This window comes from Leucoraja erinacea, chromosome 29 (assembly GCF_028641065.1).
Source record: "Leucoraja erinacea ecotype New England chromosome 29, Leri_hhj_1, whole genome shotgun sequence".
Taxonomy (NCBI): Eukaryota; Metazoa; Chordata; class Chondrichthyes; order Rajiformes; family Rajidae; genus Leucoraja; species Leucoraja erinaceus.
In genome coordinates, this window is record NC_073405.1 from 15,398,364 (window position 1) to 15,419,848 (window position 21,485).

At 40.9% G+C, this 21,485-nt stretch overlaps 1 protein-coding gene across 1 annotated transcript; it reads left to right on the top strand.

Annotated features, from left to right (window-relative positions):
* The first annotated feature begins 8 nt into the window (after positions 1-8).
* Positions 9-19,871, top strand: calr3a (calreticulin 3a). Its single transcript, XM_055658731.1, has 9 exons — positions 9-246; positions 4,672-4,773; positions 6,747-6,950; positions 7,687-7,781; positions 9,073-9,282; positions 10,395-10,508; positions 14,977-15,120; positions 16,959-17,051; positions 18,501-19,871. Exons 1-9 carry the CDS (start codon positions 156-158, stop codon positions 18,708-18,710), a joined length of 1,263 nt encoding a protein of 420 aa, XP_055514706.1. The 5' UTR covers positions 9-155; the 3' UTR covers positions 18,711-19,871.
* The last annotated feature ends 1,614 nt before the right edge of the window (positions 19,872-21,485 follow it).

The following is a 21,485-nucleotide window of genomic DNA, read 5'->3' on the forward strand; positions in this document are numbered from 1 at the left end:
CGGCCAATGGGTTAAGGCCGTGTGTAGAGAAGGGACCGTCCCCAGCCAAGAATCATCGTGTTGCTGCTGTAGGATCTTTGGCTGCTGCTGCTCGTACACCGCTGTTTCCCTGCCGATTGCTCAGCACGATCACAGGAACCCCCGGCCTGGTGTAAATGGAAATGCTGCTTCCGCTCTTGCTGCTCTGCTCGGCGTTCGGCTCCACACAGCCTGCAGTCTATTTCACTGAACAGTTTAAGGACGGAGGTGAGATTGTCAAAATTCAGACCTTTCGCTAACTTCCCGGGTTTACAGAACCTTGATTTGCCTAATGCACTCGTTAGCATTGCTGACTAATTAGTAAGATAACTGACTGACCACAACTAACTAGCTAGCTAACTGACTGTTAGCAACTAACTTGCCATCTAGATGCAAGGAACTGCATAAGCTGGCTTACAAAAAAAAGACACGAAGTGCCGGAGTAACTCAGCGTGTCAGGCAGCATCTTTGGGGAGCATGGATAGGTGACATTTCGGGTCGGAACCCTTCTTCAGACTGAAACTGCACATGGATATAAGCGATATTTGTGGTCGTGACGGGGTCCCGACGTGAAACTTCAGAGATGCTGCCTGACCTGATTTACTCCAACAATTTTTTTTAAAATACTGGTTAGTTAGCTAACTAGCTCATGTTGGTTTTAAAAGACTAACTTTACTGATTCTCCTCAACCAGTAGAAGTTGTTGTCCACTGAAATCGCTCTGCCAGATCGGTTGTTTGAACTTCGACGAACCTAGTCCTGTCCTAAGAATTTAGTTATGTTATGTTATTACTTCTGCGAGGGTGAAACTTGCACTGTCATTACTTTTTGTGGCGATTTACGTTTTGCTTTCATTTCTAAATCGCGTAGGTACCTGAATCTCATGGTGACACCATTTTCTGGTTAATTTAACCCATCATTTACTCGTGTGTTTCTATTTTATGAAGTGAACATGCAAAACAAAAACTACTCAGTGATGTTAATATCCGAACCAATGTTTCTGTTGCGGGCTCGGCATGATTGGTTGTGGGATTTTGCATTGTCATCGGGCACAATACTAATCGCCAGTGGACTGCACTGACATGACTGTTTCACAGACCTGTTTAGTTCTTGAGTACAGTTCTTTCGAGTAATGAACTGGAAATCTTTCTTGCTTCTACTCATGAAACGGGGAAAAAAACGTTATCTATGTTCCATCTCATAACCTCAGGAAATGCCACAATATTGGATGGTGGAATAAGTGCCTTTGAAGCACAGGCTATCTGGACTACACTTCTTCCCACCCTGGCTATCAGGACTACACTTCTTCCCACCCTGCTTCCTGTAAGGACTCCATCCCCTACTCCCAATTCCTCCGTCTACACCGCATCTGCACCCAGGATGAGGTGTTCCACACCAGGGCATCGGAGATGTCCTCATTCTTCAGGAAACGGTGGTTCCCCTCTTGTACTATACATGAGGCTCTCACCAGGGTCTCTTCTATGCCCCGTAACTCTGCTCTCACTCCCCATCCCCCCCACTCCTAACAAGGGCAGAGTCTCCCTTGTATTCGCCTTCCACCCTATCAGCCATCACATATAACAAATAATCCTCCAACATTTTCGCCACCTCCAACGGAATCCCACCACTGGCCACATCTTCCCATCTCCTCCCCTGTCTGCTTTCCGCAGAGACCGTTCCCTCCGTAACTCCCTGGTCGATTCGTTCCTTCCCACCCAAACCACCCCTTCTCTTGGAACTTCCCCTTGCAACTGCAGGAAATGCTACACTTGTCGCTTTACCTCCCCCCCTTAACTCCATTCAAGGACCCAAACAGTCTTTCCAGGTGTGGCAGAGGATCACCTGCACCTCCTCCAACCTCATCTATTGCATCCGCTGCTCTAGGTGTCAGCTGCTCTACATCGGCGGGACCAAGCGTAGGCTTGGCGATCGCTTCACCCAACACCTCCACTCAGTTTGCAATAACCAACCTGATCTCCCGGTGGCTCAGCACTTCAACTACCCCTCCCATTTCAAATCTGACCTTTCTGTCCTGGGCCTCCTCCATGGCCAGAGTGAGGCCCACTGTAAAGAGTGAGGCCCACCGTTGGAGGAGCAGCACCTCATATTTCGCTTGGGCAGTTTACACCCCAGCGGTATGAACATTGACTTTTCTAATCTCAGGTAGTCCCTGCTTTCTCCTCCCCTTCTCAGCTCTCCCTCAGCCCACTGTCTCCACCTCTTCCTTTCTTCTTCCCGCCCCACCCTCACAGAAGGGTCTCAACCCGAAACGTTGCCTATTTCCTTCGCTCCATGGATGCCTCACCCACTGAGTTTCTCCAGCATTTTTGTCTATCTTTAAAGCACAGGCAATCATTTGTGGGCAACAGTTAGATGATTTCCCAATCACACTGCCTATTAAAATGACTTTAATTTTGTTGAGTCAAACCATTTGAAGAATCTTAATCTATTCATCTACAGTCTTCCCCTTTCACACCCTCTTAATAACTCCTGCATTAGTGCCTCCTATAGTGCAGTAGTGACAAGGCTTAAGAAGGAACTTATGCTTATGCTTAAGAAGGAACTGCAGATGCTGGAAAATCGAAGGTAGACAAAAATGCTGGAGAAACTCAGCGGGTAAGGCAGCATCTATGGAGCGAAGGAAATAGGCAACGTTTCAAGTCGAAACCCTTCTTCAGACAGCAGAAGGCTCTCGACCCGAAAAGTTGCCTATTTCCTTTGCTGCCTCACCCGCTGAGTTTCTCCAGGCTTTATATGTGATAGGTTGTAAAGCCTCTTATAATATCCTGAGGTCTGAAAAACACAACAAGATAAACAGTAGAACATTCCAAGGTGGAGACACAAGGAACAGCAGATGCCGGAAACTAAACACGGAGTGGTGCAGTAACTCAGATTCCAATGTATTTGATAATGTCCAAGGGGCATTATCAAAAATAACTTGATTTGCAGCTCCAATCAGTAAAGCCATTGTAGGTCTTTGACCATTATCGACTCTTGCATTTACTGTATTCACACTTCCATGTTGTTTGCCATATGCTTTCAATCCCTGTGGTTCCAAAATCAATAGAAAATAGGTTAAAGAAATGTTAAAAAGGGAGATAGAGGCTTAGAGGGGAATTTCAGAAATTATGACCCAGTCTGCTGAATGGCCAATTATTGACCCAATCAGTGGTGACCAATTATTTCTGAGCAGAAGTGAAAATTGATTGACTGTAGGAATTCCTGAGGTTTGCTGATTTAAAAAAAATAATAATGTGGGAGGATTTTGAGTTGAGGATGATATCTTAAAATAAGGCCGATGATGTAGGATCCAGCGTAAGTTGGGGCCACAACTGTAATTGGAGAATAGGACCTAATATGAGGATCACAATTTTTGGTGAATACAAATATATGAAAGATGGAAAAATAGGTGTCTGGTCAATATAGTACTGTAGTAAGTAAGTGTAGAGGTAACAAAGGCACAGATGAGGCAGTGGTGCAGCTGGTTTAATAGGGTTGAGGTAGAAAATGGTCATATTGATACTGTTGGTGTTTGACCAGAAACTAATCTTGGGTCAGTAGCAGTTTGCAAAATGTCTGGTTTAACCTCAGGAATAGGTTGACTTAGGAATGGAATTTCTAGTGGACTTTAATACAGTGGATTCTGGTTATCCCAACATTTAGTTGTAGAAATATTTTGTTCTTGTAGTAGTACTGGTACTTTATTTAGGGACAGCATGGATATCTATTAGAGAATGATGAAATAAATTTGAGTATCAAAATTGTAGGTGAATCTGATTTTATTGAATGATATCTACAAGGGATGAATAGTTTTAAATTTAATTTTAGTTTTGGTAGTTGAGGAATAGGCTGGGTGTAGATCTTATGAGGGTGCCAGAGGAAACGCCTCCGGTGTAGGTTGAGAAATTTCTAGTTACAACTTAATTGCAGGATTGCACCCAAGCTGGAAGCGACACATCGTGGAAAAGTGCTTTCCAAAATCTATAATCTTCCAATACTTGGCCTTTCATTTTCTTAGTAAGCTTATTGGAGGAAGATGTTTCTCCTTTAAACAATGGGGTGTTATTTAATTAGTTTCTGATTATAGGAATAATTATTTTACAAAGTAGAAGTGCAATATAATATGTACTTGTGCTTGGACTGAAATGAAACATTTCAAAATTGCTTACTATGATTTTTTTTTTGTACAGAAAAAAAAGTTATTTTTACACTATGGAAATAGGTGTAAGGAGAGAGGTTTCGTTAAGAGAGATTTTAAGAAGTAGAAAGAGGCATAAAATTCCAGAGCTTGTGGCTAAAGGTTAAAAATTAATCTTCTAAGTAGGAAACCCTTTCCTGCGATTACTGCCTATGCAATTTTCATTACTTGCAGAAATAAAATGTCCCATAAATCTATTTGAAGAACAGTTTCTCTCCAGTAACCGGAACAATAGATATTTCTCAATTCGGAAGTAAAAGGTGACTTTTTGGTCATTATCTCATTACTATTTACTGGACTATGCTGAATGAAAAATACTGCCACGTTTTTGCATTCCAACAGTGACAGTTCTTTAAACCACTTTGCGGTGTCCTGAGATTTTATATGGTGCTGAATCAACACCTGGTGAATTAATTAGATAATTGATGATTTACCCCTTGTTATATCTAATTTCAGATGCCTGGGAGAGCCGATGGATTGAATCCAAACATAAATCGGACTACGGTAAATTCAAATTGACAGCTGGAAAATTTTATGGGGATTCAGAAGAAAATAAAGGTGAGTTATCGTAAAACCATATGACGGAAACGGAATTGGCCATATCAAGCCCTTCTTGCCGGCACTATAATTCTGTAAAATCTATTGAACTGTTCATGGTTTAAGTTTCCCTTTATTTCCTTCTCTCCAGAACTCTTCTTTCCTGGCAGAATGAAAGTCTGCCTGCCTTGGCCTTGACTATTCTGAATCTATGTCCTGGATTTCTAGATTTCCTCTGGGGGGGGGAAACATCCTCTTGGCAGCCACTTTTATAAGCCCCTTCAGGACCTTGCGTTTCACTCCTCATTCTTTTAAATTGCAATGAATATAGGTTCAATCTTGCCTTATAAGCCAACACCACTAACATAGTAATCAATTTCAGGAATTTTCTATAGTTCTGTAACAAGACTCTCCTACTTTTAAAATTATTTCTCTTTGTAATGGAGGCCAGCATTCCACTTGCCTTTCTAATTGTTGTACATACTTGTTAAAAGGTTCAAGGTTACAAGACGCTCAGATCCCTCGTTATCACAGCGTTCTGTAGTTTCTCCCTATTTAAACAATTACCTACCTATCTACCAAGTGGACAACATCCAGTTTTATCTAGTATACACCATCCTTCAAATTTTTGCTCAAACACAGAGTCAATCTATATCTCTTTGTGTACACTGCATTCTCCTCATTTGGTTTTCTGTGGTGTCATAAGTAAATGTGACTCCAATGTGCTTGTTTGCAGCATCTTATCCATTAACATGTAAATTTCGTAGTGCCAGACTTTTTTGTGGCACCGAAAAGTTGCAGTTTTCCAATCTGAAATATTATTTGGCCTGTTTTCCGAGGCAATCTTGCACCCATGTAATGTACAGGTGCACAACCTTTTATCCGAAAGCCTTGGGACCAGACACCTTTCGTAATTCAGAATTTGTCGGTCTTCGGAATGGAAATTTTTTTGCGTAGATTTTAATGGCTGGCTCAGTGGTAGAGTGCTCGGCTCATATCCGCAAGGTCGCGAGTTTGCGCCTTGATCCCGGCAGAAGAAGTTGGAGCGGGGCTGGGCTGGGCTGGGCTGCTGCTGGCTGTGGGTCTCTCGGTTCTCCGTGCTTGCGGTGGGCCTGGTGGTCGACGTCCAATTGGTCCTGACATCTCCGGTGACTGCACAGACCTGCAGCCATCGCTGTCGTGAAGACAGTACAAAGCCCCCACGCCGGTGCAATGAGCGGGGAGCTGGGGAGGGAAGGGGTCACACACATGGCCGGGAAGCAGAGGGGTGTAGGTGGGGTGAAACTGAAGGGAGCGTCACCTCTGCGGGCCGCCCTCGGTGAACGTTTTCAAGGACCTTTCTTCAAGGACCGAAAAAATGTCGCTATTCGGAGGTTTTCGTTATTTGGATCGTCGGATAAAAGGTTGTGCACCTGTAGTACCTCCAATATCATGAAGTCTTACTTTGTGCAGTAATGTATCAGATGGGAACCAACCTCATCTCTTCTCCCCCCCCCCCCCCCCCCCCCCCCCCCAATCTTCACCTCGATCTCTGCAACAAACCTCATGCTACTGGTGGGTGGGATATGTACTTGGCCTTCACCTGATGTAGTTCTGTCCATGTGTTGCTTACATTCTTGCATTATCTTGATAAATTTTGAGATTAAGTTGACATTGTTTAAAAGCTGATGACACCGAGATCGCTTGATTCCTTATTCATAGGGCCAGACTACCTACCAAACCGCTACACATGAATATGCATGTAACCTCCCTTAACTTGTAAAATATCAGGAGGAAATTCACAGAGGCCACTTTTTCGCAAAGTTTCTCAGAATCAGCCTTTGTGTGATTGATCACAAACTGTCATTAGGTTGTAGTGTGCACTGATATCATTCCACATCATAATTTCTGTCATTTTTCATTGGTGCGTTCATGTCATTTTATTCCTGAATTGTGTTTCTGATGTTTTAGAATTGTCTATGAACTTAAATTCATTTTGTTTCAATTCCTTGCAGGTATTCAGACCAGTCAAGATGCTAAATTTTATGCTAGGTCTGCAAAATTTCAACCATTTAGCAATGAGGGGAAAACCCTTATCTTACAGTTCACGGTGAAACACGAGCAGAAGATTGACTGCGGTGGAGGTTACATTAAGCTTTTTCCAGCAGATGTGGATCAGGAAGCCATTCATGGAGAAACTGAATACTATGTCATGTTTGGTGAGTTCACTGAGCCTATTGGCAAAGACGAAACATTTAGTGGAGATGAAAACAGAAAATATTGGATAGGCAGGATCTGGAAATAAAGGGAGGGGGGGAGGGAGGGATTGCAGAGTGATGATCTTTGCTTTCTCTCATTGAACAGTTCCTGACCCGAGTGTCATCAGCATTTGTAGTGTTTTACTTTTGTGACGAAGTAAGTTAACTATAAACTGATTGTATCATAATCAAATAGATTAGAATGAAAAGCTGTCAATAAATCATGCTTGAGTTGGGTGACTGGCCAGAAATGTGTTGGGTGACTGGCCAGCTAAGCTCTCCCATAAAGCCTTAATCATCTGTCTTAGTTTGATATATCCCCACAAAATCCAGGAGATACCCAATCACTTGCATTGCATCCAGGAAACGCCTACAAGCTCCTTTTACCTGCACTTTCTGTTGGAGAACTGTAGACCCACAGTGCATTGCTGTCCAATGGACAATGTGGGTACAGCACTCTTTGTGCCACACCGTACAGTATATTGAAGGCACGGCATTCTTTGGGCAACCTGAACATTTCAAAAGCACTTGGAATCTAATAAACTACTTTCGTAATTACTAGTGCATGAGCATATTTATAGACAGTAAGTTTTCATAAACAACAGATGTTCTAATAAATGTAAATGAAGCATGTTCAAATCTTTTTTAAGCAATAGTGAAATTGAACCTGAATTTGTCTATTTACGTGGTGTCCTAGGTCCTGATATCTGTGGATATATAACAAAGAAAGTACATGTAATTTTGAACTACAAGAGCAAAAATCATCTCATCAAGAAGGAGATTACATGCAAGGTGAGTAATTAAATTTGTTATGTTCTATCATTTTACCATAACAGTGCATTTTACAGTCATTTGAGAGAAACTGACTATAAAAGGATTACAAATGTTAACCCAATGCTTGATCAAGGAAGCAAATGTTATGAACGAGGATGGAATTCTGAGATGGTACTTTGGATCTTGATGTGTCTGAAAATTAAAGTGGTGAAATGTACAAGAAGGTAGAGATCATATGGAATATTTACAAGTGTATAGAATTAGAGAGATGCAGCCCCGAAATTAGCCCTTCAACCCACCTAGTTTGTGCCAAACATCAATGCCAATTTCACTAATCCTTCATTAATTCCATTTTATATTCTGCCCAGCTCCCTCGAGTTTCTACCACTCACCTACACACTTGGTGGTCAATTAATCCAGTAGCCTGCATGGCATTAGGATGTGGGAGGGAGCAGGAGCACCCAGGGGAAGTCTACATGGTCATGGAGAGAATGTACAAACTTCACACAGACAACATTAGAGGTCATGATTGAACCTGGGACTCTGGCGTTGGCAGTGGCTCTACTTGCTCCATCACTGTGCTGCTCCTAATACCATTAAGTGTTAGAGAAAGCTTTATGTCACAATTTTTATATTTTAGAAATTTAACTTAAATGATTATTGAAAGGATAATGCAGGTTTTAACAAACCACCAGAATTAGTTCTTTAAAGACTTTTAAATATGTGTCAAACAATTCTGGTCTGTGTTCGGTATTTGTTAGTAGAAGGGTGGGGGTCACTAGCAGACATGTAAAGCTTTTATTCTGAGGTTTGGGGTGTGCAAATTCTCTTTACATTTTCATTAGGTAGTGGTCAGCCTCACAGCAATTTTAATGAAGTATGGGAATTGGCCTGTGTATCTGGTTAAAGAACCTTATGTGATCCAGAAAACCCACAAGTGAGAAATATTAAAAGGAAGTTACATGAATGGGGATGAATCCCAGTTTAATTTCCAATTTAGATTGAACAGACAGAGGCCAGTTGAAGGACAAATGACACAAGGGTGCTATATCACAAACTGTGTTCATTAGAGAACATAATATTTTCTCATCTGCTGCCGTCTGTCAGTGACAATTTTGCCCATATTTTTTACGGTATTCTACCTAGTTCTTAACTAGACAGATCTGGCTGCGACTTGACAGATCCTTCTATAAAAGAAGAATGCAGGCATAAATTGGCACTCAGGCACTAAATTAGTATTGATCCAGAACTGGATTTTGGAAAGATTTGCTTGAGTCACCACGCAAACACTATTTATTGTTCTTGGCAGGACGATGAGTTAACCCACCTCTATACATTAATCCTCAAACCTGATCAGACGTATGAAGTTAAAATTGACAATGAAAAGGTGGAGTCAGGTACTTTAGAGGAAGACTGGGATTTCCTGCCAGCAAAGAAGATCAAAGATCCTGAAGCTAAGAAACCAGAGGACTGGGATGACAGAGAGACAATAGATGATGAAAATGATAAAAAGCCAGAGGTAAGATCCGATAACTATTGTTCCTGTTCTGCAGGTGACAAATGTACAGCTTGCTAAGATCTTCCATTGAGCGTGGAGGTAGAAGGTCTGAGGGCATTGGTGTGCTTGTTTTCTGGCAGAATTTAAGTATGACTTAGCTGGTTACTGTAAAACTGCTTTACTTGGATATACTTTACATTATCCGGTCTCCTTAACTTTCTCTTGGAGGATTTACTGTAATATTATTTACAGTGGCGGCGCTGCCCTAGCAGCTGCGGCTCGCCTCCAGTCCGTTTGTCTTTTTTTTGTTTTCTTTTTGTCCCGTTATTACAGTTTATTTCAGTTTATTTTATTTGTGTACGTGTGGGGAGGGGGTGGGGTGGGAGAAACTTGTTTTAGTCTCTTGCGGAGCTGGCGGCCTCCAACTGGGACTGACCTCGAGGCTCCGGAGGCAGAGCCAGCCAGGACTTACCAACGCGAGGCTGGCCGACTTCGGGGCTGTGGTGGCGTTGCGGCGGCGACCCCGACTTCGGGGCTGTTGCGGCGGTGACCCGACTTCGGAGGCTCGGCCGCGGGCCCAGTGGACGACATCGTCGGGAGCTCTTAGGTCCCAGGATGGTGACCTGTTTTTTCTGGAGCTCCCGCAACAGCTTCGTCCGCTGGACTGGAGGGTGGCAGCTTCGACCTCTCCGAGCCTCGGAATTTGAACCGGCCCGTTCGCGGAGCTCGGATTCAGCTGCGGGACGTACCATCACCCGGCGGGGTCACAACATCGGAAGCCTGGATTGCCTCAACGCAGAGGGAGAACAAGGAGGAAGAGACAAGGACTTTAAGACTTTTGATTTCCATCACAGTGAGGTGGGCCTGGTGGACTCACTGTGGTGGATGTTAAATCTGTGTTTCTTGTGTGTTTTGTTATTTTTGTTCTATGTTATGACTGCAAGGAACAAAATTTTGTTCAGACTGAAAAGTCTGAATACTTGACTACTTGACTTGATAAGGGGAAGTTTAAAAAATCCCTGACCTAGTGACGAAGTGAAAAAGCAAGGTTTCTAGAGTTGCAAAAGGTATTTATAAGGAATGCCAGTTCAGAGGCTGTTATCTGATCAAAGCACCTCTCTTAATAAATGCAGGATTGGGATAAGCCAGAGAATATACCTGATCCGGAGGCTCAAAAGCCAGAAGACTGGGATGAGGAAATGGATGGTGAGTGGGAGCCTCCAATGATCCCCAACCAAGAATACAAGGTATGGCAGCTAAACCTTTTGATGAGTGTTATCATTATGTAAAATCTACAGCTCATAAACAGACCATACAACCCAGATGCGCTACTATGCTGTCTGTATTCCAGACAAATTTTATTTTGCATCCTTTAACTGTATCAACATATTATTTTATTATGTTTCCCTTAAGTACTTAGCTTTTCCTGAAATCCATTTATAGATTCCCTAAGCAATTCCATGTGATAACATGTCACACATACTACCATCTGGCATTGAATACAAAATCCAGGATATTTTGTTAACCTTCATTTACATTTGTCATGTCTGGCTGGCTGACTTACCCTGCATACCATACTTCAAGCAGGGTGCAAAAGCTTTGAGGCTTCACAATGGAGTTCCTAGAATGCTTCCAAGGAAAATAAGTTGCAGTTATGTGGATAGACTGACTATTTTACCTGGACGAGATTTTAAAAACTGATAAAAGGTGAAGGATTTAGAAAGCATAAATGAAAAGAAAGTTGTTAGGCTCAGAAACCAGGGGCACAAATTTAAAGTCTCAGGCAAGTGAATGAATGGCATGAGGAAAACATATTTGTTGAAACAAGTGATTGGTGTTTGAAATGCACTGCCTGATGAGGCATTGGATTCGATCTTATGCAACAAGTAATTGGATAAATACTTTAAAAATGAGGATGTAGCAGGAGAGTGTACAACTGAATTGGACTGGGTAGATGCAAGTGAAAATGTGCTGTCTAAGAGTAGTATTGTTCTGTTTCAGAAAACACATTTAAGACATTTTACCTGATTATCTTATTGCATTTATTGATGACTATATTTCTGGCTTTTCATTGTGGCCAACCATCTATGGGTCTATCCTATCAAACCATTCACAGTTTTAGACCCTAAAATTATAAGGGAAAGTTAAAAAAAAAAAATGCTGACCTAGTGATGAAGTGAGATAACCAAGTGAGAAAACCATCTAAAACAAACAAGCTCATATAAAACAAACTGCTGGAAGAGCTCAGCAGGTCAGGTAGTAATGGACAGATGACATTTCAAGTTGGGATCCTTTCTCAGTAATTTATGGGGTTTTTTTTCATCATGATTCCAGCATCTGCAGTCTCTTGCGTGTCCAGGTTATTCCTTTACTTTTCTAGAAGAAATAATCTGGTCCATTTCTACTGTATTATAAGGTCAAATCTGACATAATACTTGTTAGTCTTATGTCCATTCATTAGTGTCTTTATATACATTTTATAAATTTGGAGATGAGAATTATGTAGACACCCTCCACTTTGACCAGAAATCAAAGGCACCATCTCCTCTCCAAATCGTGTAAATAGAGTGGTGCAACTTATACTTTTTGTTCCTTTTTCTTTTACCTAAATGGTTTTATTGTTACTCCACAGTCATAGCACAGTGCCCTCCATAATGTTTGTGACAAAGACCCATCATTTATTTATTTGTCTCTATACTCCACAATTTGAGATTTGTAATAGAAAACATCACATGTGGTTAAAGTGCACATTGTCAGATTTTAATAAAGGTTATTTTTATACATTTTGGTTTCATCATGTAGAAATTACAGCTGTGTTTATACATTGTCCCCCCCATTTCAGGACACTTTTCTGTTTGGGACACATGGCTTCACAGATGTTTGTAATTGTTCAGGTGTGTTTAATTGGCTCCTTAATGCAGGTATAAGAGATCTCGCAGCTCCTAGTCTTTCCTCCAGTTTTTCTATCACCTTTGGAAACTTTTATTGCTGTTTATCGACATGAGGACCAAAGTTGTGCCAATGAAAGTCAAAGAAGCCATTATGAGACTGAGAAACAAGAATAAAACTGTTAGAGACATCAGCCAAACCTCAGGCTTACCAAAATCAACTGTTTGGAACATCATTAAGAAGAAATAAAGCACTGGTGAGCTTACTAATCGCAAAGGGACTGGCAGGCCAAGGAAGACATCCACAGCTGATGACAGTAGAATTATCTCTATAATAAAGAAAAATCCCAAAACACCTGTCCGACAGATCAAAAACACTCTTCAGGAGTCGGGTGTGGATTTGTCAATGGCCACCATCTGCAGAAGACTCCATGAACAGAAATACAGAGACTATACTGCAAGATGCAAACCACTGGTTAGCTGCAAAAATAGGATGGCCAGCTTACAGTTTTCCAAGAAGTACTTAAAAGAGCAACCTGTCGTAGGCCCCCCTCGGTCATGATGACCATGGGTGATGAATCCTAGTTGTTGGCTGCTTGTTCGAAACATCGGCTAGAGCAGCATCGCTTGTGGCTGAAGAGACCAATGCAGGAGTGACAGTCTCTGTGGCAGCGGTCACATTTGTGTGTGGTCTCTGGTTTGTTGAAGTTGCTGCGTTCCTTTCTGCCTGCCCAATTGTCTGGCGCCGTGTTCATCAGTTTCTCTTCCCCCGTTTTGATATGTTGGTTCCGGGTACCTCTCCACCTTGTGCGGTCAGCTGCAAGGCTCTCCCAGGACTCCACATTGATGTCGAGCACCTTCATATCTTTCTTGCAGACATCCTTGTAATGAAGCTGGTGGTGGCCAATGGTTCTCCTCTCAGATGACAGCTCCCCATAGAGAATATCTTTTGGAATACAGCCATCCTCCATGTGGTGGCAATGGCCCAGCCACCGCAGTCTGCGCTACCTGAGTAGAGTGTACATACTGGGAAGGCCAGTGCGAGACAGGAACTCGGCGTTGGACACTCTGTCTTGCCAGGATATGCCCAGGATACAGCGGATGCTTCTACGGTGGAAGGTGTTGCATCTTCTCTCCTGTCTGGCATATGTAGTCCATGTCTCACTGCCATACAGCAGTGTGCTGTTGACACAGGTGTTGTAGACTGCTATCTTAGTCTTCACTGTCAGCTTTGGGTTGGTCCACACTCGAGTTGTGAGGCAAACGAGAGTTGTAGCTGCCTTCCCGATCCTCTTGTCAATCTCTGTGTCCAAAGAGAGGTAGTCCGTGATGGTGGAGCCTAGGTACATGAACTGATGGACGGCATCGAGTTCGTAGTAGTTGATGGTGATTACAGGCGGTACCTTAGTATCCTGCCCCAGGACATTCGTCTTCGGTACTTAAAAGAGTAACCACAGTTCAGGAAAGAGGTCTTGTGGACAAATGAGACGAAGATTAGCTTATATCAGAGTGATGGCAAGAGCAAAGTATAGAGGAGAGATGGAACTGCCCAAGATCCAAAGCATACCACCTCATCAGTGAAACACTTTGGTGGGGGTGTTATGGCCTGGGAATGTATGGCTGATGAAGGTACTGGTTCACATATCTTCATTGATGATATAACTGCTGATGGTGGAATTCTGAAGTGTATAGATGCATCCTATCTGCTCAAGTTCAAACAAATGCCTCAAAATGCATTGGCCGGCGGTTCATTCTACAGCAAGACCATGATCCCAGACATACTGCAAAAGCAACAAAGGAGTTTTTCAAAGCTAATAAATGGTCAATTCTTGAGTGGCCAAGTCAATCACCCGATCTGAACCCAACTGAACATGCTGTTTATATTCTGAAGAGAAAAGTGAACGGGACTAACGATCACTAGCTGCAATACAGGCCTGGCAAAGCATCACCAGAGAAGGCACCCAGCAACTGATGATGTCCATGAATCGCAGACTTCAAGCAGTCATTGCACGCAAAGGATATGCAACAAAATACTAAACATGACTACTTTCATTTACATGACATTGCTGTATCAAAAACATTATGGTGCCCTGAAATGGGGGGGGGGGGGGGGGGGGGGGGGGGGGGGGGGGGGGGGACGAGTATGTATAAACACTGCTGTAATTTCTACATGGTGAAACCAAAATGTATAAAAATGGCCTTTATTAAAATGTGCACTTTAACCACATTGTGATTTTTTTTTTCTATTACAAATCTCAAATTATGGAGTACAGAGGTAAATAAATAAATGGTGAGTCTTTGTCCCAAACATTATCGAGGGCACTGTAAGTAACAGATGCCTTGGCATTTAAATTCAAGTAGTCACGCAATGAATACCGCAAACTTCTCTTTAACTGCATATTTAACTGTATGCTGCTCATTTTAGTAAGTTATGAATGAAATAAAGATTTCCACCATAGTGTGAGAATGCTAGTTTGTAGTGCTGTATAATTACAATTATAATTAACCCTTGTTTCCTGCTAAAGATATTCCATCATTCCACACTTTTCCCACGATTGTAAATGAAGTTCCTTCAGTTGAATCTAGAAATAAGCAGAATTCACTATTTTGACTTATTAAAGATGGTTGCTTTTCACAGCTACTAGGAGCAGAATAGCAACTGACCAAAACTGTTTAAAAACTGAATGCATTGAAAAGCCAGCTACTGCTTGTCATAACGTGTATTAATGTTCTACTTTAAACACTTTCAAACTTGCATATTGCATTAAAGAATGGCAGGTTGGTTGGTTGTTGCTATAATAATTTCATTGATTTATTATTGCCCTAGGGTGAATGGAAACCAGGACAATTAAAAAATCCCGACTTCAAAGGTGCCTGGGTTCATCCAGAGATCGACAACCCCGAATATGCTCCTGATGACAACATGTATAAATTTCAAAACATTGGTGTGATTGGCTTGGACTTGTGGCAGGTCGGTAATTGCGGGTGTTGCTAACTAATTCAGGAAAGAATGTAACAATTGGCATCCTTCTTTACCTAATCTAGTTTGAATGTGAAGTGCTGATAACCTAATCTCAATAGGTGTCTTGGAGTCGTCCTCATTACCATGAAGGGGAGAGATTAATTTACTTTGAGTAAACTGCACATTTGTTTAATTTAATGCAGCAGTCAGGATTCTGTTGCTATCTGATAGGGGGAAAAAAAGTCATCAGATTCAGTATGCTTGATGGCTCTGGTTAACTATGATGCAAACAGACCGATTAGTTCCAACTCTGTCTAATGCTACAAAAAGGGCAGGATGAAAATTGGGTAGCAGGTTAAGCTACCCAATAGCTCCTTCAACCTGCTCTTTCATTGAATAAAAGCATGACCAAAGCTTAGCCTAAATAGCAGTATTGTGGATTGTGCAATATTAAACATTTATTGTTTTTTTTTTGGTCTGGTCCTACAGTGTTTAATGTGGTTTTTTTTCCCCTCACATATTCGTTCTTTTGTTCCGAGCATATCACACCCCTCTGGCAACTCCATAGTTCTCCTTCTCTGTTTCTTCTGTTAAATTTGATTAGTGTGATATGTTCACTACTCGTTTGTAAAGCCTCTGGAAGTAAGGCTCAGGTCATGGGACCACTGTGAGGGGGGAGGGGAAGAACAATGAAGGACCCGGGGTGGGGGAAACTGCCGTGAGGGAGGTAGGGGGAGAACAATGGACAATAAGGGGGGGACCTGGGGTGGGGGGGGGGGCTGGGGGGGGGGGGGGGGGGGGGGGACAAAAGGGGGAGCCGGCATGTTTGGTAACTTTGTCAGCCCCGTAGGTGGCTGCTATTTGTATACATTGTGTACGCAAGCAAAGAATCTCTGTGCCTAGTCACATGTGACAACAAAGTATTCCTATTCCTAATTCCACTGAATAAAATCTAACGGTCCTCGGAGAGACTTGATCATAATTGTTCAGTTGATCATAACTTTTCAAAGGTTAACAACTATATTTCAAAGTTAAAAGAACAATTGACATATGATGTGGAAAACAAATTTCACTTGTGTATTGAGTCTAGTTATAGTTTTTAGAGATATGCCACACAAACAGGCCTTCAGCCCTCTGAGTCCATGCCGACTTTCGATCACTCTTCAACACTAGTTGTATTTTATCCCACTGTCTACACATGGAGAGCAATTTTAGAGCCAATTAACCTACAAGCCCGCATGTCTTTGGAATGTGGAAAGAAACCGGAGTAGCTGGATGAAACCCATGCTGTCACAGGGAGAATGTGTAGTCACCACCGCGGCTCTTCCAACTGCACCACTGTGCTGCCCTGAAGTTTTTCAGATTAAGTTTGGTCTGTTATTCCAAAGCTGACATTTTATTTTCAGAAAAGAAAGCCTCCCTCCCAAGTGCATTGAGGAGAGCACTTCCCTGTCGATTCTTTACCTTGGGCAGTCATCCTTGTCTCAGTATTGGCGCCTGCACAGTTGGATGGTTTTGGATGCACTCTATATAATGTACCGTGAGGGTCTGCACCGTGGTAGTATCTTTCAGATGTTGACATCTGCAGTAGTTCTGATAGACTAGAATATTAAAAGTAGAATCTTCTGTCTATTCCCAGCACCTTTTTATAATCGTCACTATATATTATGATAATGCTGAATTTTGGATTGTCTGGCTTATGATGTGCCTCCTTGAAAACTGGCCAAGTACCAACTTTGAAATCTGCAATACAAAATGAAATTGAAGTGCATGAAGATTGGCATACAGCAAGTTCATGCTCACAACTGCAGCCAATGATTTTACTCCATTCGTTTTTTTTTATATAGGTAAAATCAGGAACGATTTTCGATAACTTTCTGATTACTGATGATGAAAAGTATGCAGAAGAGTTTGGCAATGAGACCTGGCAAAAGACCAAGGTGAGGTATCTGTTGGTTGAAGTTGGAATGAGTAAAGTTCACACAATCAGTTAATTAATTTTATTGACACGTTGGTTCTGTGGCACATTTTGTCATAAAATTTATTCCCTGGCCACATACAACTCCATTGATATTGCTTTATATCCCGGCCCCATACAACTGTGAACTCCATTGGTATGGCTTTATTATTGACACATACTGAGATGGCACAGAAAAGAATGTTATTATATAACACGTACAATCAAACCATACACGTGCAAGATAGTGCAAAGAGAAAAATACCAGGATACAGAGTATAGTGTTACTGTGTTTAAGTGTTACATTTACAGAGAAAGTACAAATTAAAAGTAAGATCCAAAATGAGGCATGTTGGGAGATCGGCACTATTCCTTTAGCCAAGGGAAAATCGTTCAGCCAACTGAACAGCAGAAAAGAAGATGTTCCTGAATCTGGTTGTATATGCTTTCAAGCTTTGGTATCTTCTGCTGATGGGAGTGGGGAGAAGAGGGAATGACCAGGGTGTAAATGGTGCTCTGAGACTTTGCAAGTGTACTAATTTGATATTTGGAAATAATGATTAGATCTCGGTCGCCTTTTCTTAAGAGCCAACTGATGTCAATCATAACTAGAGTAATCAATTGTGGATATTTATTTAAGTAATGGGCTCTTTTATATTAAAAATAAAAAATAAAATAAAAAGGAGCAAAAGAAAGGTGTTAACGGTAGAAATCCCTGCCCCGTCTTATCGACGTTATCAGATTTTTTGTTGTTGTATAAATCGTATCTTCCCCTGGCAGTTTTTTTTTTGGACAATATTACAACATTTGCATCTTAATCACCTGGTCTGAATGATGGACAAACCCAGCACCAGATCAGAGTTAATTTCATGGTCTGCAACTATATAAAAGTGTTCCTGGAAGTCTTTGCCACTAACCACAGTCTAGATGGAGTGATACCAGGTTAAAAGAGGAAATGTCCTGCTGATTACCACCTGGCTTCTGTCAGTTGCTGAATCAGTTATCCTTCATTTGAACAATACTTAGAACAAACACTGGAAGTAGTCGGGGCAGAGAATTTAATTCTGACAGGGAATAAAATGTAATTTACTAAAATGGACAGCACCGCCACTGCCTGATTCAGCTGGGTCTTCACTTGCTTTGTGGCAAATGGTCAGGATTATTTAGAGTTGTATCTGATGAGTGAGAGGTTTCACAACATCACAAATGAATTACTGTCAAATCTGTATAGTATCTTGTTGAAATAAAATAGCTTAATCTGCTAACTTTCCAGAGGTTTTTGCAGGTTTTACTCAATGAACTGAGATACTCACTTTAATTGGGTAATTTTTATCTGTTCATGACGAAAATGTGTGTTTTGTTCAAGTGTTAACTGAATTTAGATCTGGCTTTGAGTACAGTGTCATTCAAGCTTCTTGATGGTTTCATTTAGGACTCTGAGGAGAAAATGAAGAAAAGCCAGGATGAAGAAGAAATGAAACGCCATGCTGAGGAGGAGAAAAAGAATGATGGTGAGGAAGAGGAGGATAAAGAAAGCAAAGATGAGGAGGTAGAAGAAGAAGAAGAAGAAGAAGAAGAAGTAGAAGAAGAAGAACAAGACAATGAATCAGAAGATAAAACTCTGAAAAAAGATGAATTGTGAGATCAACGTACATCCAGACCTCCCTAGTCATCACTTTTTTTCCCCCCTACAATTTAACCTTTTCAACAGTGCATTCCCATACAAAATTTCAAACTGAAATGTTTCCTGCAGTTTAAAAGCTTCTTTGTTACATTCTTGAAACTACCAGCCATTATACTACAGAATTGTCTTGTCTTAGAACAACTTCAACACAATATAATTGTGTTGTTGGTGCCCTGGGAGATTCCAAATAGAAAACTGAGCCCTCTGTTTGAGAATCACAACTACTTTTTATGCCATCGTATTTAATGAAACCTTGAATTGGTTACAGTTTAACCTGCTGATATACATGGTCTAAACATGTGCAACTGTGGCTGCGATTTGGCTTGGTGGGTGTTCCTTATTATTTCCCAAGCATTCCCCATCCTCCTCCTTTGACCCTGTCCATCCATCATTTAAAATAAAACATCCCAGCATCTAAGGTTTCATTTGGTTGGGGAAAACCAAACTTTTCATCCTGTAGCCATCAAAATTGCAGACCAGAAGAATCTCCACAGCAGATAGTTTGTGTTGCTACTATGGGTGGGGAGAATGTTCTGCAACATTTAAAACATTATTTTTTCCAGTGCTGCTGCATGTCTTGTCAGACATGGTGAATGTATCACCTTGAATTAAACAGTCTGTGCTTGACCCAATAGATTGGAACATTAATGCTGTCTCGCTTCCAAAGACCAAGGGTGAAACAGTGACCTTTTTTTTTAAATAAGGTGTGACTAACCAATATTGTCAATGACATTATGTGGTGTGTAAAAAATGACCTTTTAATCAAAAAGTTTAGTTGTACGTAAAGGATACTGGAAACCAAAATCAAGAAGAGATTTTTATTGGATTGATTCAGAAAATCAGGAGTATGTTTCATTTTAATGAGAACTGATGAATAAATAAACCATCACATCTGAACTGCATTTAACATCAGTGCCTGATGATACATCCTACTGTCAAAATATTGTCAGGACTTGGTGTAAATAATTGCAATCTGAGGTCCCCTCTTTATTTAGTTGAGGCCTTTTAATTTGGTACATTTTTATATTGAAAAATGAAGTTTGTCTTTAAATGATTTTGTAGAATCTGAATGTATTTCCAGAGAGACAGTTCATTTTAATAAACCTGTACAAAAATGGGCAATAGAATTATGGTGGATTCTGTTCTCCCTGCAGTGGTACGTGGGCTTCAGTACAGCACAGATTACTTAACATTCACCAAAAAGGAATAAACTAGAAATCTGATATGATAACAAGGGTGAAAATTCTCAGCAAATTGGGCAGCACTTTTTAGGCAAGGAGCAGAATTAATATCAAAGTCAAAGTAGCCTTTATTGTCATTCAGACCTTATGGTCTCAACAAAATGTTGTTGCCTTGCAGTCCTACATATAGTAAAAATGACAAAAACACACAATAAACACAAATTAACATCTACCACAGTGAGTTCACCAGGTACCTCCTCACTGTGGTGGACTGTCTTAAATATTTGTCTCATCCCTTCTTATTCTCCCTCTGTATTGTAGGTTTTTTGCTTAGGATTCTAGCATCTGTAGTTTATGTCTACAAATAGTGGCCTATCTTTCTCAAAATATCATAATTGCCATGGTACAATGTTCATCTTTCCTTAACTAAAAGAAAGGAGCACTTGCCTCCCTAAATGTTTATAACTAACAATATTCTTCTGTATCAAAAATATGAAATAGCAGAAATCCATGAATAAAGAGACAAAATGAGGGAAACTCAGCAGACCAGGTAGCATCTGTGGAGTGAGAAACAATTAACGTTCCAAGTCTGGGACCCTCTGTAAGAACTGGAAAAGAGAGAAAACAAGTTAGTTTTAAGTTGCAGGAGGGTGGGAGAGTGATAGATAAGTCAAGGGGATTATCTCTAAAAGGAAAATACTTGCAATGTGGGGAATCATCTGTGGAGAAAAATAAAGTCAACATTTTGGTTGATAACTATTCATTGAAACTTGAATCTATTTTAGTGTAGTCATCATTGCAACACAGGAAACATTGCAATATACAGACCCCAATTATATAAAGAAATATGTTTTTTTTTTTTAAACTCAAATATGCAGATATGGTCTTGTTTTATGTTTGATCTCTCAAACAATGCTTTCAACTGCTTAAGTATTACATTGGAGTCAACTTTGATATTGTGCTCAAGTTGCTTGAATTCAGATGGTATTCATTTAGCAGAACTGATATTTTAATAGATTCTGGGGAAACAAAGTGTGGAATGCACACAAATAGGAAGATCCATTGTGATTTTTACAGAGTGGAAATGGGAAATGTAGCATTTTCGATATATGTTTTGGAAAAGATGATGTGTTGTCTCTCAGGATGCTGGAGGCTGTATGAAAGTTAGCAGTGTTGGGAGAAAATGAAAATAACAGATAATGGAAGAGGAAGCTGAATTTAGCAATTCATAAAAGCTGAGCAATCATCATGATTTAATACCACACACATCCAAAGCACTGTATACGTGAAGATCAATGGTGGTAGCTCAAATTTCCAAGCTATTTTATGAGGCAATAAGTAAAACATATATTTAATGCTGCACACTTCTCTTTGATTTTGATTTTTGTTACATCTTTATCCAAAGGATTTCAAATTATTACATTGTTGTCGGAGCTGCAGGAATTAACAGAATGAGTGAGGCCATGGAAGGGAAATTAAAACATGGATATAATTTTTAAATCAAATGTGTTTCTTAGCTAGAAGCTAATGTGGGTTAAGGGTGAATGGGTCT